Here is a 17,153-nt window from a genome sequence, read left to right as displayed (position 1 = left end):
CTTAATTCTTTAATTTTTTGCATTATGGAGTAGATGTTCACAGATTTTTTTATGGCTGAATATTCCAATCCTTCATGCGCCACATTAAGACTGAATGAAGAGTACTGTGATTCATTTCGCCTTCTAGAGTTATATTTACAAACATCACTGTTCACTGTTGTGTTCAAACTTCACAGGCAAATAAATTTATGTATTCTTGCAAAAATGTTGTTTGTAATTAACACATAAATCAATTCTGTAGCAAATTTTTAAAATAGTTTATGTACTGCAGTAATGATTTTAAATAAATGCAAAGAAAATCAGTAAATTTTTTTAGTATAGCTTGGTTTGATTCCTTTCCCTGTCTAGTAGAAGATTTGAGGTAGACAAGTAACCAGGAAGTGCCTAGTTGAAAAATAAAAACATACTTATTTCCGAATTTTGTTTTTTCTTTGTCAGTATCAGATGACTTTATTTTCTCTCGTAGAAAACGATAAGTGCTATAATGCTTCTGCTTAGTAGATCAGTAGATGCATCTCTCGTGCACAGCTGTCGTATATAAGTTTGTGTGAAAGCTGCAATCACTGATAATTTTTGTCACGTTGCAGTTGAAATTCGACCACAGCAGATGTACGGCAGTGAGGCCAGCGTGGGTGTGGGAGTGCAATGACACTCGCAAACTCGTGCCCACGGCTCCGTTCGAGCTTGAGTAGCCGAAGTAAAGCGAAGCTTGTCATCAGGCTGCAGGCAGTCACTACCTCGTCCAAAAGATCTTACCTGTCATTTTTATTGACAATTATCTCATTAATTTAAATGGATGAATGTTTTTATTCATATGTGATACTTTAATATTGCAGTGTACTTGATTCCGGTGTTATTAAAAGACTCTTAAGATTTTGTCTTCTTTTTTAATTTCCTTAGTCCCATTAGGAAGAGAACCTACCATTTCATGGATAAGTTTATACAACATCAAATTTACTTATATATTTATTTATTTACATTCAGGAGGCGAATCTCTAAATACTGCCAAGAGACATCCACAAGTTTTTGAAATTGGTTGTGCCTTCCCAAAGGCAGAAAAAGGGATAGGTTAGTGAAAGGGGAGGGGGGGCAGAGTTCACTTGGAGCTGATGTTGAGAGGGTGGCAGCTGTGGCAAAGGTTAGAGGAGACGAAGCTGAAAATGGGGAGTATGTTGCACTTTTATGAGTGTCTACCAGTAGTACATACAAGGAGAGGTCCCCAGTGGTGGGACTGACTTTTTGAAATAGTCTGTAGAATGATGTTGGTTAAGGTTCAAGGAATCGCATCCTGCCAGCCATTCACCCTGGTGGGCCCTCGTTTGCAAGTAATCAACGTAAAAGATTTTGGAATTTTGTGCGATACTCGACACCCTTAAAAATAGTAACACTCTACAGACTAGTTTCATAGTGTAAGGTTAAGCTGCTATCTTTACATGCAAAAGGTTGTGGCTTCAAATCTGCTCAGATGCTTTGAAATTTTTTATTTTTAAATCCTTATCAAAATCACTTTGTCATTATTTTTTCAATGAATTGGTTTAAATGCGGTTTTTTTCCTAATTTCTGTTCCTTTGTCGTGTCATATTTGTCATCCTATGAATTACATCATTTGCTCTGATTTTTCTTCCTATCAGTCTTTTCCCACCTGGCATTCGTGTTCTTGTGATTTTGAGGTTATGTATTTCTCAATTTGCTTGAATTTCATTTTACTTCCAATCTCTGCTTTAGTTTAAATCGTCATCTGCATTATTTTGTCCATAGTTCAATAAGAATTTATGTTTTAAATGTTTGTTTGATGATTACCATTCAAAAATGTGCATGTTATAATCACATATACATTCATGACGGCATTGCCCAGTCAATATAAGTAGATTTTTTTCATCTTTCTCGTTTTTGATTGGTAGGTCGGCATTTTTTAAATGTTCAAACTTTATGATGAATAAATAAAACTAATTAAGTTAATACATTGATTAAAATGATGTGACAAAGGAATACAAATGAAAAAAATGCATGTAAATAAATTAGCTGAATAAAAAATAGTGATCGTCAATTCGATAAAGATTTAATAATAAAAAAAATTTAGTGTACTGAATGAGTTTTGAACAGCCAGCGTTCTGCATATGCCTAACACACAACCAATCTGTAGATTGCTACTATTTTTAAAGCTGTAGAGCATCACGCAAAATTCCTAAACTTTTTTCGTCGGCTACTCGCAAATCAGGGCCCACCAATTTGGATAGCTGCGTGGTGTCACCCCTTGGACCTTAAGCTAAGTCACCATATAGATCGTTTCAAAAAGCCAGTCCCATTGCTGCGGACCTCTCCTTGTTAAAATTTTGCCTTTTGGGAGTAAGCACTGGGCAAACATGTTATCTCTTTGGAATTTTAGGTTTCTTAAATTATTATTCCTTTTGTTTGAAATAACTCTCAAGAGACTCTTCCATCTCTGTAACCTGTGTACTATTTGTGAAGTGAACTTCCCTGACTGTCACAATTATTCAGTAAAAGTATCCCTCAATAAATTTTGTCAGTCATTCTTCACAGTAGACTATCTAAAGATCACTTTACTTTTATTCCAGCAAATCGTATGCAAACCAAATTTCTATAAGAATGTTTCAGTATTGGGTTACTACATTACATTAGCATGATATAAGTTCTTGGCTCGAATACAATGAGGTATCTAGAACAGAATGATCTCCTACATGCTGGCCAGTGTGGATTCGAAAATCCTAATCGTGCTTTTCCCATGTGACACACAAACTGACTAATTGAGGCAAATAGGTGGATGCAGTATTTCTCAACTACCGAAAAGTTTTTGACTCGCTGTCGACACGGTGAGGCCACTGTTGTCTAGGGCCCTTTGCATCTGTAACTACTTGGTGCATAAGTCTCAACGAATTACTTCTTTAATCACCATCCTGTGGTTATTAGATGAAGCAAGCAGTTACTGATTAAGTGTGCACCATACTGTAGAAATTACTTTTTATTCTCTTTGCTTGTATTAACTCTAAATTCACATTGTGTGATTAACTTTGTCATATGTATGAACATCAGTACCATAAAACAAATCAGTAAGCTACACTGACAAGGAGAACTTTCACAAAGTTTACAAGTGGCAGTGATTAACATAGATGTTTGCACAATAAGTAGAAGAGACCACTAACCGAGTAGCAGAGGTGTTGGTTGAGTCGTCAAGTAGCACGCACAGTGGAGAATGGAAACTTTGTTAGCTTTTGGTAGATTTCTTTGTCAAGCTAGAGACTGTACTGTCTCCTGTTCCTGGATATAATTTAATTTTTAATTTAATGTTTGAAAAATAATCTCTAAACCGAGTTAAAATAAATATTTTTATTATCTCCTCTGTATTAGGTTAATTCTTGAAATGAAAATAACATCTTTCTTTTATAGAGAGAGATTTTCTTTCACGTGGCGAATAATATACTTACATTAGAAAGAAATATAAAGAAGGGTAAACATGGTTAAATAAGATGAAAATACTAGAAATTCTGATGTTACAGATTTGATTTCGTTATGTAAATGTTTTGAACTGAGGAAAACGTTCAAATAATCCAAACAAGATTCTGTGTTCCTACATAAGTTCAGGCCGAAGCCTATCTGTGCTATTTTTAATCAATCGGCTGAAAAAACTAATTTGAGAAGATAATATTCTTGTCTGCTGCAGAGTTGGAAGAGAAAATGTTTAATTTACTTCACTGTAAGTTGCACGTCCTTCATGCAGCTGAAATAATTTCAGATGTACCACGTAATTGCGGTGGCTGGAGTTAGCCAGCGATGTTCCTTCTGTTGCTGTAGATGGAGCTAAATTCTGAAAATGGCTGGACTATTTGACATCGAATGTTACAAATACATATTAAATAATTTCAAAGTGAATGTCTAATATTTGTAACTTTTACATGCCTTCTGTTCTACAGAAGTCTTTCTTAATTATACATTTGACCGATCACAGAGGCAGCTACTAACAGAGGGAGACAACATCCTTACTGGTGCTCTTAATAATATGAATAGCGTGAAGATCTTAGATGATAACTAATTGTTCTTTCTGCAATTAATGTAGCAGCAGTACGCATTTTAGTCTCTGGTACATCATATAGTTATTATTACTGTACAAAATCATCTCTAATATTACAAATGTCACATAAGTTACATTACACATAATACACTGTACATTATATACACATAATTATTCCCATTGATTTTTTACAAAATTTGACGTCCCTTTGTATGGGGACAACACACCTGTGCTCCATTATCATCCCTGGTGGACACACACTGTCGTGATTGCAGATCGGCAGGTGGACTGGGGGTGGAGGTTGTGTTGAGTGGAGAGGGTAGAGGGAGAAAGAAGCAGGAAGCAAGAGAAGGGGATGGCAACAGGTCTCTGATGGCTCAGAGGGTGGCACCACATGTGTGAGATGAGAATGCGAAAGACAGAGGTGGCAGGTGCACAGCCTAGGCAAGTGATACATGGGTATCGAAGCCGGTAAGGTGCAGCGCACGAGAGAGATGATATGGAGATGTGGATTGGGGAGGGAGGGGGTGGGGGGCGGTAACAGGACAGGAGAAAGTGAAACTGATGGGTAGATCTTGTGGAGACACTGGGTTAGTGCAGATTGAGATTGGGGGGGGGGGGGGGGGGGGGATTACAGGAGCAAAGGATATGTTGCGAGGTGTCATGTAACATGGGTTATTGGTGAGAATTACCTATGTTCCACTGAAAATGCTCACGCTGGCGAAAGGTGGTCGTGTCTCTTACAAATATTTTACGCACTAGGAAAAAGTCCACTGTGCGTACCCCAGTCTGTGATGCGTGCACTTACTGCCTGGGCAGTGGCGTAACACAACAGAGGCAAGGCTCGACATGGTGAGCGCAGTAGCATTTGCTGGGCTTGGATGTTTATGCCTTGGTGATGCCCCTTGAAGGTATCATGAACACCCTACTGAAAACAGACATACTCAATTTAAATGCTCAAAATAAATGAAGACTGTAAATCATAGATCTTAAGCTGAGTTCGGTGTGGTCAAATGTACTGAATTATGTATTTGAAGTTATGAGTAATTGACAATTGGATCTGCCTTCACAACTGATGTAAATAGTCGAAACAATGCAGCAGATTATCGCTGAATACGTGTTCGTCGTTCCGTAGCTGGAAATAGTGAGACCCGTACTTACAGCATCACTCCACCCAGAGATGAAATTTAGAAGAATAAGTTCACGTACGGCTGTGGTATGGAGTGGATGGACCAAGAGAACAAAACAAAAAGGTGACTGTATTTGAAGAAGAATTGTAAAAGGTAACTTAGACCACATCAAACTGACAGATCCACCACACAGTGTTCCCCCTCATGGTGTTAAAATCAAGTTTCCATGTACACACGTGCAAAAGGGAAACACTGCAGAGGATATCTCCCACGTGTTTAATTCAGAAAAGCTGGTGTTAGAGGGGAGGGCTGCAGACAGCACAGATTGTGAAGTAGTCACCAAGGTCGAGCACATTGTACCCGGTAGTGTGTTCTGCCTCTGGGTGACGACTTTGATCACAGCCACTGTTTGGCAGTGGTCATTCGACTTGGTAGACAGTTAGTTGGTGCTCGTGCCCACATAAAATGTTGTGCAGGGAGTGCAGCACGGCTCAAGGATGACATGGTTGCTTTCAAGTGTGGCCCTACCTCTGATGGAGTAAGGAAAAGCCTGTGACAGGACTGGAGTAGGAAATCCTGGATGAATGGGCTATCCGAGTCTTCCACAGGCATATGAACCCTGTGGCAAGAGGTGGGGAGTGGTCTGCCAGAGCTTTTGTACATATTTGCATAACAAGTGATGGACAACCACAATAATGAAAGCCAACTACTGAACATAGGATATGCAGTTGTTGATGACCAGTTACAGACTCACCATGCATTTCGATTACTTTTACACTTAAACTATCGAGCACTGACTTATTGCTGTTTTGTGAGCAACACCTGTATGAAGAGACACATCATATAGAAATGACAAAATAGTAAAGAGGTAAGCTGTTACATTTTAGATATCAACATGAAAGATGGAAAAAATGGTTGATGCAGTGATACAGTAAGTGGTGAAGTAAGTTCATTTCATTAGAAATTTGCAAAATAGTACATACTATTTTATGGGATGCATGTTTTAATAAGGGTTCTCAAAATTTACCCCAAATTATCTAGAGAATTAAAAATTCTAATTAGAATAATCAATAAGCTAACATGTTATTTTAGTAAAATTATACACTATCAGAAATGAAAAAAAGACTGGAACATTCTGGAATACAAATATGTTGTATGCAAGTAGCTATGGTAATATTAAATTTTCAGAAAAAGTAAAATGTTTGCTTGAAAGAGGAGGATGGGGGCTTTCAATCTTACTGAATTTCGACGTGCCCGTACTTTCAAGATATCATAAATTATTAATATTTCTTTAAATAATATGGTTCCATATGGTCTAAATGTATCTTTGGCATCAGCAGACTGTAAATTATATTGTGAATAATAAAATGTAGTGAAGCACTGCATGAATAAAAATTTAGCAATTTTGTGTACACATGGTAAATGCTCACAATAAAAGGAAATGGATAGACTGCTTCTCACCGTAAAGGTGATACATTGAGCTGCTGACAGGCACAATGAAAAGACTGTTACACTATAGTGGTTGCATAGTGTTTGGGTAGTGTAGTGCATCAAGGTGCAGAAGTGCACAAGTTGTACAGTGATTACATCTATGACTTTGTGACCATTCTTTATTTATATATTTATGCCATTGTTTAATTTTGACGTTTGTAGAGTATTCTCAGTGTAAACACTCCAGACACTAAATGTTGCTTCAGAGTTAATTTCACACTTTGTGCAACATTTTTGATTACCCCGATGAAAACTAACTTTGTAACCATGTCGTGTCATACCAAACATAAAGCACAAACCAACCGCGCCACGCATCGCCCATATCTACATTGCCAACGTCCTTTGAACGTAAAGAACTGATCTGCATCAACCACACATTGCCTGTGCACATAGAGCTACGTCGGACCCAGCACCACCGGTCAACGTGTACCTGAGCACTTCAGTCAATTGAGTTGGTGTCAAATCACCACCTTTCTGGCAGCAGACCCCATCTTATGGTTCACACAACTCAAAAGTTAATTCGTGCTTGCCAGTGTCAGCGGAAACTACTCGAAAAATTGTTGTGAACCGAGGAGTTAGGAGACCGCACTCCCTTGCAGTTGCTGGTGAGGAATGCCGTCAATGAAGATATACTGAGGAATATCTGGCTGTTGCATCTCCCTCCAGATGCACAGAAGATTCTTGGGCCTAGTTTACACAACAACATTGGGTTGCACCACTCATTGTATGGAACGAGTAGCACGCATATGGTTTCATATTTCACTGTAGACACGGCAAAACCAGTATACTCTTCAGTTTCGTCGTTTTGTAGGTTCCTGAGTCGTGTCTGAAATGAAAGTTTTGGCAGCTGCACGTCGCACGAGTTGTGATGGATTTAGAGCTTGTGTGGAATCGCTGTGTGATGAAAAAATAAGAAACATGTTCAGATTCTTGACTGGATGAAGAAAAGACGTCAGCTCGGTTTCTCAGCATCCTTGCTGAAATAATTCGTAATGGAAGACCCAATAAGTTCTTTTAAGTATCTTAAAATGTCACCAGAACTGTTAGAGTTAATTATGCAATAAGGAATAAAGATATTGTAATGCATGAAGCACTGTTGCCAGAACTGAAATTACATATCCATTCCGTGCATTACAATCAAGAAGAGTCAGCATGCCATAAGATGCGGTTTTAGTTGGTGATTACACTTTTTCATTAACACCAATAATATTAACATTAACAACAGTAATTATTCGAAGCAGGCCGCAGTAAGAAGAGGATGGTTTGCAGACTACTCTTTTGAAGATAGATCTGTACAGTGGCAATTTTTCAAAATTCAGACATATGATAATGGGGAGCACTGCTGCAGCATTTTAAATAGATAAATATTGAATAAAGAATGTAGCTTCTTGATTTGTGTAGCCTTGCCTCCTCTCAACAATACTCCTTAAAAAAATAAATAAAATAAAAGAGTCAGCCAACTCTAACGACAGGATTTTAGTCTTGTAGATGAGAGCATTTCTACAGCTAGAATTACATTTGCTTGTATTTTTCTTAATTCAGTTGTATATGTGCCCTGCAGCTCAGATATTGTCAAGCTATCTATGTTCTGATCGCACGTGACAGTCTAAGGAGCAGCAATATGTTGCTTGTTTTTGTAACAATCCCACAAACACCTATGCAAAGCATAGATATCAAAAAAGCGAACATTATTCTCTGTTCTCCACTTTATATTTCAGTTTGTCTATACACTGCAAACACACATAACCTCAGAACTCATGCAACTAGTGTTGCCAAAGTTGGAACACGCTGAAAGTGTTTAGTTTCACCAATGAGTTGCGCAAACACACAGCGCGCATGTGCAGTGGCCGGTTGCGCAGTTGCCTGCAACCTAGTGTCGTCATGTAAACTAGATTTTACATTATGCACCAGAGACCTGGACATGTTAGCGCAGACTGCAGACCGAATCGCAGAAATGTACCTGCCTCCAATGGTAGCAACTGTCAGCCCACCACCAGATTTTGTTATTGCATCATTCCAGTTGCAGATTACGGAGTTTACCATGCAAGTCACTGCACTGCGAATGCAGCAGTCCAGTGGCATCACTTACCAGGAAAATACAGCCGATCATCCGTATCTAAGAAGATCCGCTGTTACTACAGAAAGTTCAGACCGGAGCACAGAAATGCATACTGCCATGTGAGATGGGAAATGTGACAGTAGCTCAGTGATGACAACAGCAGGCTTTCCAAACAGCAGCCATCAACTGTTCATCACAGATCATTACATCAGACTCCAGTTCCTGGTAGAGACTGGTGCTGATGTGTGTGCCTACTGATCCACTCGTCTTTGCTCTGACGGTTGTCGCCTCATGGCTGCTAATAGATTCACTATAAAGACATATGGTCCTGTGACATGCACCTATGGCAACAGTGAAAGATCGAATGGCAATTCGTCGTAGTGAATGTGATGCGTCCCATAACAGGAGTCAGGTTTCTGTCATTTTATGGTCTACTACCCAACCTCAGCACAGATGTCATCAACTACTCAATACTAACACCAACCTGGCCAGTCAAGGTAGTGTTCATTGTGTAGATGGTCACTTGTTCAGATAATCACAGTTGATTTGCCCTACATAGTACTTCCAAGAGATCACCAGACAGCTACCGACCCTAGCACCCGTGCACCATTCGACAGTACACTACATCCTCACAACTCTGCCCCTTGACACCTGTAAGCTGAGAGTAGCCAAGCAAGAATTCTCTTCCATGCTTGCGCAGAGCGTCTGCATACCCTCTAGTAGCAGCTGGACGGTACGCCTAGATGTCATGCCTAAGAAGAACAATGGATGGTATCTGGGGTAATTATCATTAGCTAAATGCAAGATAAACCCGGATCGATACTGGGTACTGCACATTGAGGACTTCACATTTAACTTCTATGTTAAGTACGCCTTTTACACCTTGAATTTGGTGCATGCATAGTCTCAAGTTCCAGCGGCCCCAGAAGATACAGCTAAGACCGCTGTCACCACCCTTTTGGCCTCTTCAAATTTACAGAATGCCATGCAAGCTGTGTAATGCCACACAAACTCCAATGTCTCATGGACGAAGTGATCAGAGACCCAGACTTCTGTTACGTGTACATTGATGATGTATTAGTTATGTCTGTTTCTGAACCAGAGCATTTGGAACATGTACATCAGGTGTTCGCGTGCCTTTGTTCACATGGACTTCTTGTCAACTCCTATAAGTGTGTCTTTGGAATTTAAGAAGTTCGCTTTCTGGGCTACACATTCAACGCACAGGGTAGACACAATAGTTAGTTACTGTTTGTGAACTGCGCATTTTCTGTATGTCATCAACTTTTATCATTGTCATGTGCAGAACTGTGCACTGTTATCCAACCCGCTGAAGATTCTTCTATGTGGTTCCCATAGACCAGGTGACAAACTGCTGTGAATAGTGAAGCCAAGACAGCTTTCAACAATGTAAAGTCTGCTATCGCCAAAGCCGCTCTGTTGACACACACTGTCCCACAAGCGCCACTCGTCTTAACAATCGATGCTCAGCGATGGTGATAGGGGCCGCACTTCAACAGCAGGTGAATGATTGGTGGCAACCTTTGGCACTTGGTAGTGAAAAGCTGTCTCCTTCACAGCAGAACTGGTCTACATAGAACCATGAATTGTACGTAGGTTACGATTCAATGAAACAATTCAGACACATGCTTGAGTGGAGATACTTCCTCACATGAATTTCGTCAGTGCCCGGACAAAGCAGCACTCTGACAGCTTTGTCATCTGGACTTCACATTCAAGTGCCTGGAGCAAACGTACTTTTGTATTGTGACGTCTCTGCATTGAAGCCATGACCCTTCATGACTCAAGATTTTTGAGAGCAACCTGTCTGAGCTCGGTGTTTGTGTTACAGTGAAGTTGGTGAAAAGCACTTTTGTGTTGCCTAATACTAACAGGGACTGTAAGACCTTTGTCCACAGTGCATGGTCTGTCAGCATAACAAGATCACTCTCATGTTAGTGCACCCCATGGCATGTTCGTTCCATCTAATCAGTGTTTTGAACATTTCCACACTGACATTGTTGAGCTGTTGCCACCATCACAAGGATGTACTTATTGTCTGATTGTTACAGACCTACTCATCTGCTCGCTGGACGTTTTCAACATGTCCGATATCACCGCCGAGACTGTCGCCAATATATTTCTCCGGGGACGGATCGCCCGTTTTGGCATACCGTTATGCATCACTATGGACCAGGGCAGGCAATTCACATCTTTTCTATTTGAGCCACTCACCACCAAGTTAAGTATGAAATGCATTTGGACAACTGCTTATCACCCGACAGTGAATGATTTAATAGAACACTCATACCGTCAGCTCAAGGCATCTCTTCGGCCTCACGATTTACAACATTGGACTGGGACATTATCAATCGTGTTGCTGGGCCTCTGCACAGCCATCAAAGATGATCTGAACACAACCACGGCTGAGCTGGTCCATTGACAACTAATTAGACTACTTGGTAAGTTCCGGTGCAGCATGCTGGCAGTATCATCGATGCATCAGACTTCGTCAGCAAGTTATGTGCATAGATGCGACAACTCTGGCCTGTTGCAGCAAGACTCATTGCTCGTTCATCTTTGCCGATTTGCTGAGCTCCATTGATGGTTCATTCAGCTTGACACTGTATGTAAACCAGTACAACCACCATACAATGATGGGCCATATACTGTGCTCAGCAGGGAGGACATCATGGGAACACAACAACAGTTTCCATTAACTGCCTAAAACACACTTTTAGTGCTGCTGATACTGGCACACACAAATCACCAACCTCACCACCTACGGACACGTCTGACTCACCCACCACATGCTGCCGCCAACCCGCCAGGGACATTGATTTCTACAACTGATGAGTCAACAACAGCAACGCCAGTCGTCAAGTGATCCAGACACCAGGTCAAGTTTAATCGCAGATATTGATAACACTGGCGGAGGGGGGGGGGGGGGGGCAAGTTGACGTAGTGGTTGCATTAGTGTTCACACACACACACACACACACACACACACACACACACAAAATCATTCACACAAACAAGCTCACACACCTCATGCACACGACTGCCATCTCTAGCAGCTCGGACCATAATGGCATTTCAATCCGAGCTGCCTTTTGTTGGTGATATGCCAACCTGGCATTTCCATGGTATATGCCTTAAGTGCATAACGAGGAAAGAAAAAAAAATTGATGGGTGGAACTGTATAAAGTTAAGCTACCCCCTCTTGCTACGCACCATACTAATCAAAATGTCCTGCATTTGAAACCAGCCACTGCATAAATTTTAAATAAAAAAATCAACAAGAATGGTGACCAGATATACCTGTTATAAAGAGTCACCCTCATTCTGCCAACGGCCTTGTCAAAAGAGGACAGAATAGTCAACAGAGACAGAGTGCCCCTCTTGTCCTTGGGGTAGGAAACTGCGAGAACTCGTTAAAAGTTACGCATTCTACTAGTCAGAATGTGGAGTATCAGATCTCTCAATCAGGTGGTGCATTAGAAAATTTAGAAACAGACATGAGTATTCAAAGTTAGATATAGTGGGAATTAGTGAAATTTGGTGACAGGATGAACAGGAGTTCTGATCAGTTGAACACAGGGTTATAAATACGGAATCAAACACGAGAAATGCAGATTGTGAGTGTGTCTGCCCTAGAGCTTGTGCATCCACCCTATCATGAAACTTTATTAGTCTTTTCAGTGGCAGCAAGATTTTCATCAGAGTGGACACCCACAGTCCACAACAACTTTCATAAAATAATCTCAATAAACCGAAGTTAACCATTTGTCTTCCCTACTGCCATCCTTAGGTGCTTTTTCCATTTCGTATTGCTTTGCAACATTATACCTAGATATTTACTTGAGGTGACTGTGTCAAGCAGCACACTATTAACGCTGTATTCAAATGTTACGGGATTTTTCTGCCTGCTCATTCATATAAACTTACATTTTTCTGCAGTTAGAGCACGCTGCCATCTAGAAATTTTGTCTGTCATCTAGTATCACAAACGTGTGGTTCCTGATGAGGGGCAACAGCCTTTTCAGTAGTTGCAGGGGCAACAGTCTGGACGATTGACTGATCTGGCCTTGTAACATTAACCAAAATGGCCTTGCTGTGCAGGTACTGCGAACGGCTGAAAGCAAGGGGAAACTACAGCCGTAATTTTTCCCCGAGCACATGCAGCTTTACTGTATGATTAAATGATGATGGCGTCCTCTTGGGTAAAATATTCCGGAGGTAAAATAGTCCCCCATTCGGATCTCTGGGTGGGGACTACTCAGGATTACGTCGTTATCAGGAGAAAGAAAACTGGCATTCTACGGATCGGAGTGTGGAATGTCAGATCCCTTAATCGGGCAGGTAGGTTAGAAAATTTAAAAAGGGAAATGGATAGGTTAAAGTTAGATATAGTGGGAATTAGTGAAGTTCAGTGGCAGGAGGAACGAGACTTTTGGTCAGGTGAATACGGGGTTATAAATACAAAGTCAAATAGGAGTAATGCAGGAGTAGGATTAATAATGAATAAAAAAGTACAAATGCGGGTAAGCTACTACAAACAGCATAGTGAATGCATTATTGTGGCCAAGATAGATACGAACCCCATGCCTACCACAGTAGTACAAGTTTATTTGCCGACTAGCTCCGCAGATGACAAAGAGATTGATGAAATGTATGATGAGATAAAAGAAATTATTCAGGTAGTGAACGGAGACGAAAATTTAATAGCCATGGGCGACTGGAATTCGACAGTAGGAAAAGGAAGAGAAGGAAACGTAGTAGGTGAATATGGAATGGGGCTAAGAAATTAAAGAGGAGGCCGCCTGGTAGAATTCTGCACAGAGCATAACTTAATCATAGTTAACACTTGGTTCAAGAATCATGAAAGAAGGTTGTATACATGGAAGAACCCTGGAGATACTAAAAGGTTTCGGATTATATAATGGTAAAACAGAGATTTAGAAACCAGGTTTTAAATTGTAAGACATTTCCAGGGGCAGATGTGGACTCTGACCACAATCTATTGGTTATGAACTGTAGATTAAAACTGAAGAAACTGCAAAAAGGTGGAAATTTAAGGAGATGGGACCTGGATAAGCTGAAAGAACCAGAGGTTGTACAGAGTTTCAGGGAGAGCATAAGGGAACAATTGACAGAAATGGGAGAAAGAAATACAGTACAAGAAGAATGGGTAGCTTTGAGGAATTAAATAGTGAAGGCAGCAGAGGATCAAGTAGGTAAAAAGACGAGGGCTAGTAGAAATCCTTGGGTAACAGAAAAGATACTGAATTTAATTGATGAAAGGAGAAAATACAAAAATGCAGTGAGTGAAGCAGGCAAAATGGAACACAAACGTCTCAAAAATGAGATCGATAGGAAGTGCAAAATGGTTAAGCAGGGATGGCTAGAGGACAAATGTAGGGATGTAGAGACTTATCTCACAAGGGGTAAGATAGATACTGCCTACAGGAAAATTAAAGAGACCTTTGGAGAAAAGAGAACCACTTGCATGAATATCAAGAGCTTAGATGGAAGCCCAGTTCTAAGCAAAGAAGGGAGAGCAGAAAGGTGGAGGGAGTATATAGAGGGTCTATACAGGGGCGATGTTCTTGAGGACAATATCATGGAAATGGAATAGGATGTAGATGAAATGGGAGATACGATACTGCGTAAAGCGCAAAGAGCTTGACAGAGCACTGAAAGACCTAAGTCGAAACAAGGCCCCGGGAGTAGACAACATTCCATTAGAACTACTGATAGCCTTGGGAGAGCCAGTCCTGACAAAACTCTACCATCTGGTGAGCAAGATGTATGAGACAGGCGAAATTCCCTCAGTCTTCAAAAAGAACATAATAATTCCAATCCCAAAGAAAACAGGTGTTGACAGACGTGAAACTTACCGAACTATCAGTTTAATAAGTCACAGCTGCAAAATACTAACGCGAATTCTTTACAGACGAACGGAAAAACTGGTAGAACCGACCTCGGGGAAGATCAGTTTGGATTCCGTAGAAATGTTGGAACACGTGAGGCAATACTGACCCTACGTATTATCTTAGAAGAAAGATTAAGGAAAGGCAAACCTACATTTCTAGCATTTGTAGACTTAGAGAAAGCTTTTGACAATGTTGACTGGAATATTCTCTTTCAAATTCTGAAGTTTGGAGGGGTAAAACACAGGGAGCGAAAGGCTATTTACAATTTGTACAGAAAGCAGATGGCAGTTATAAGAGTCGAGGGACATGAAAGGGAAGCAGTGGTGGGGAAGGGAGCGAGACAACGTTGTAGCCTCTATCTGATGCTATTGAGCAAGCAGTAAAGGAAACAAAAGAGAAGTTCAGAGTAGGTATTAAAATCCATGGAGAAGAAATAAAAACTTTGAGGTTTGCCGATGACATTGTAATTCTGTCAGAGACAGCAAAGGACTTGGAAGAGCAGTGGAATGGAATGGACAGTGTCTTGGAAGGATGGTATAAGATGATCACCAACAAAAGCAAAACGAGGATAATCGAATGTAGTCGAATTAAGTCGGGTGATGCTGAGGGAATTAGATTAGGAAATGAGCCACTTAAGTAGTAAAGGAATTTTGCTATTTAGGGAGCAAAATAACTGATGATGGTCGAAGTAGAGAGGATATAAAATGTAGACTGGCAATGGCAAGGAAAGCGTTTCTGAAGAAGAGAAATTTGTTAACATCGGGTATTGATGTAAGTGTCAGGAAATCGTTTTTGAAAGTATTTGTATGGAGTGTAGCCATGTATGCAAGTGAAACATGGATGATAAATAGTTTACACAAAAAGAGAATAGAAGCTTTCGAAATGTGGTGCTACAGAAGAATGCTGAAGATTAGATGGGTAGATCACACAACTAATGAGGAGGTATTGAATAGAATTGGGGAGAAGAGTAGTTTGTGGCACAACTTGACTAGAAGAAGGGATCGGTTGGTAGGACATGTTCTGAGGCATCAAGGGATCACCAATTTACTACTGGAGGGCAGCGTGGAGGGTAAAAATTGTAGAGGGAGACCAAGAGATGAGTACACTAAGCAGATTCAGAAGGATGTAGGCTGCAATAGGTACTGGGAGATGAAGAAGCTTGCACAGGATAGAGTAGTATGGAGAGCTGCATCAAACCAGTCTCAGGACTGAAAACAACAACAACAACATCTATTATCTTACAGTCAGTCAACATTGACACCTGCTCGTACTCCACAGAAAATTCACACAAATGTGATATTGTTTCTGTTTTATGTGGAGTTTTTAAGGTCCTGACAACACAGTAACTGGCTTGTTGGGGTATCTGTATAATGAAACAGTGAAACAGTATAAGATTTGTATACGAGTAGGTGATACAATGTATTTTAATTACGTATTGCATGTAGATATTCGTGATTATGTTTCTTTCTTTGATACATATTAATCATTGTTTAATATTATTCAACATGTTGACTGCCGCAAGGCCACTGGTGGCCACAGCAGAGCCTGTCACCATAGCATGGCAGTGAAAGGTAAATCACTATGCATACAGCAGTCAATCTATTTTTGTATGCAAAATTAAACAGATCAAAATTTGGTGGATAGATATACCCGTTCAGTCAATTCTGTAATTTCAAATTAGAAAAAACAGACATTCATTTACATAAAATTTTTTAGATAAAACACAAATAATTAGAATTCAGAAACATGTAGAATGTGGAATAGAACATTGTTGATCATTCAAAATGTAAACATTCCTTTCATAACGTCTAGCACTATTTTGAAGATATCTTTATGTATGAATTAATAATACTTCAGCAGTGGGATGTTTGTCAGTGATAGCAACAAAAATGCTCGATTGTTTGTTCAGTAATTTGGACATTTCTTATGCCACTGTTTTGATATAAAATTTGAGAATTTTTGTTTAGGAGGAATCAATATGTAAAAAACTAAATTATTTCAAATATTTTCTTTGCCAATGTAGAAGTTACTGACACACATGAAATTATATGAATATTTAATACTTCATTTATTTATTTAGCATATGGCTTACAGAACTATATTTTACAAGTGCATACAGTTAGGTCGCTACAAGATAAGATACAGTGATAGGAATTAGTACAATCAGATACATAGGATACACAAGTACTTGCACTGTAGTTTTTAAGGTACGCTTTAGATCCCCAGCTAGTTTACTTAATATATTATTTCTAGATTGTAGCTTCTATCCAGTTAGTTTTAGGTGTTTCCTATACGTTAGGAATCTGTTGAGAATCACACCAAAATATTTGGTGTGTCAATTACATCATAATTTTTTGTTGTGGGAGATTACATTCGATTCTCTGATTGCCATTCTGGTGGTTTGGCATAATGAACTATTGTGGTTCGGGCAAAGTCTCCACTTTTCGTAATATTGGTTGAACTTTTCTAGACTGTTAGTGAGTGTTTTGTTCTCCTACTTCAAATGTGTT

The 17,153-nt window shown here is 39.8% G+C and overlaps 1 protein-coding gene across 1 annotated transcript in view; it reads left to right on the top strand.

Moving 5' to 3' along the window:
• Positions 1 to 879, top strand: part of LOC124551245 (DNA repair protein XRCC1-like) — a 65,054-nt gene extending 64,175 nt beyond the window's left edge. Inside the window, exon 14 of the mRNA XM_047126239.1 lies at positions 588 to 879. Coding sequence (XP_046982195.1) covers positions 588 to 692 — 105 coding nt within the window. The 3' untranslated portion in view covers positions 693 to 879. The remainder of the gene's footprint in view (positions 1 to 587) is intronic.
• Positions 880 to 17,153: the final 16,274 nt, after the last annotated feature.

This window comes from Schistocerca americana, chromosome 9 (assembly GCF_021461395.2).
Source record: "Schistocerca americana isolate TAMUIC-IGC-003095 chromosome 9, iqSchAmer2.1, whole genome shotgun sequence".
NCBI lineage: Eukaryota > Metazoa > Arthropoda > Insecta > Orthoptera > Acrididae > Schistocerca > Schistocerca americana.
The sequence above is the reverse complement of the archived record's forward strand: the minus strand, read 5'-3'. Positions and strand labels throughout refer to the sequence as shown.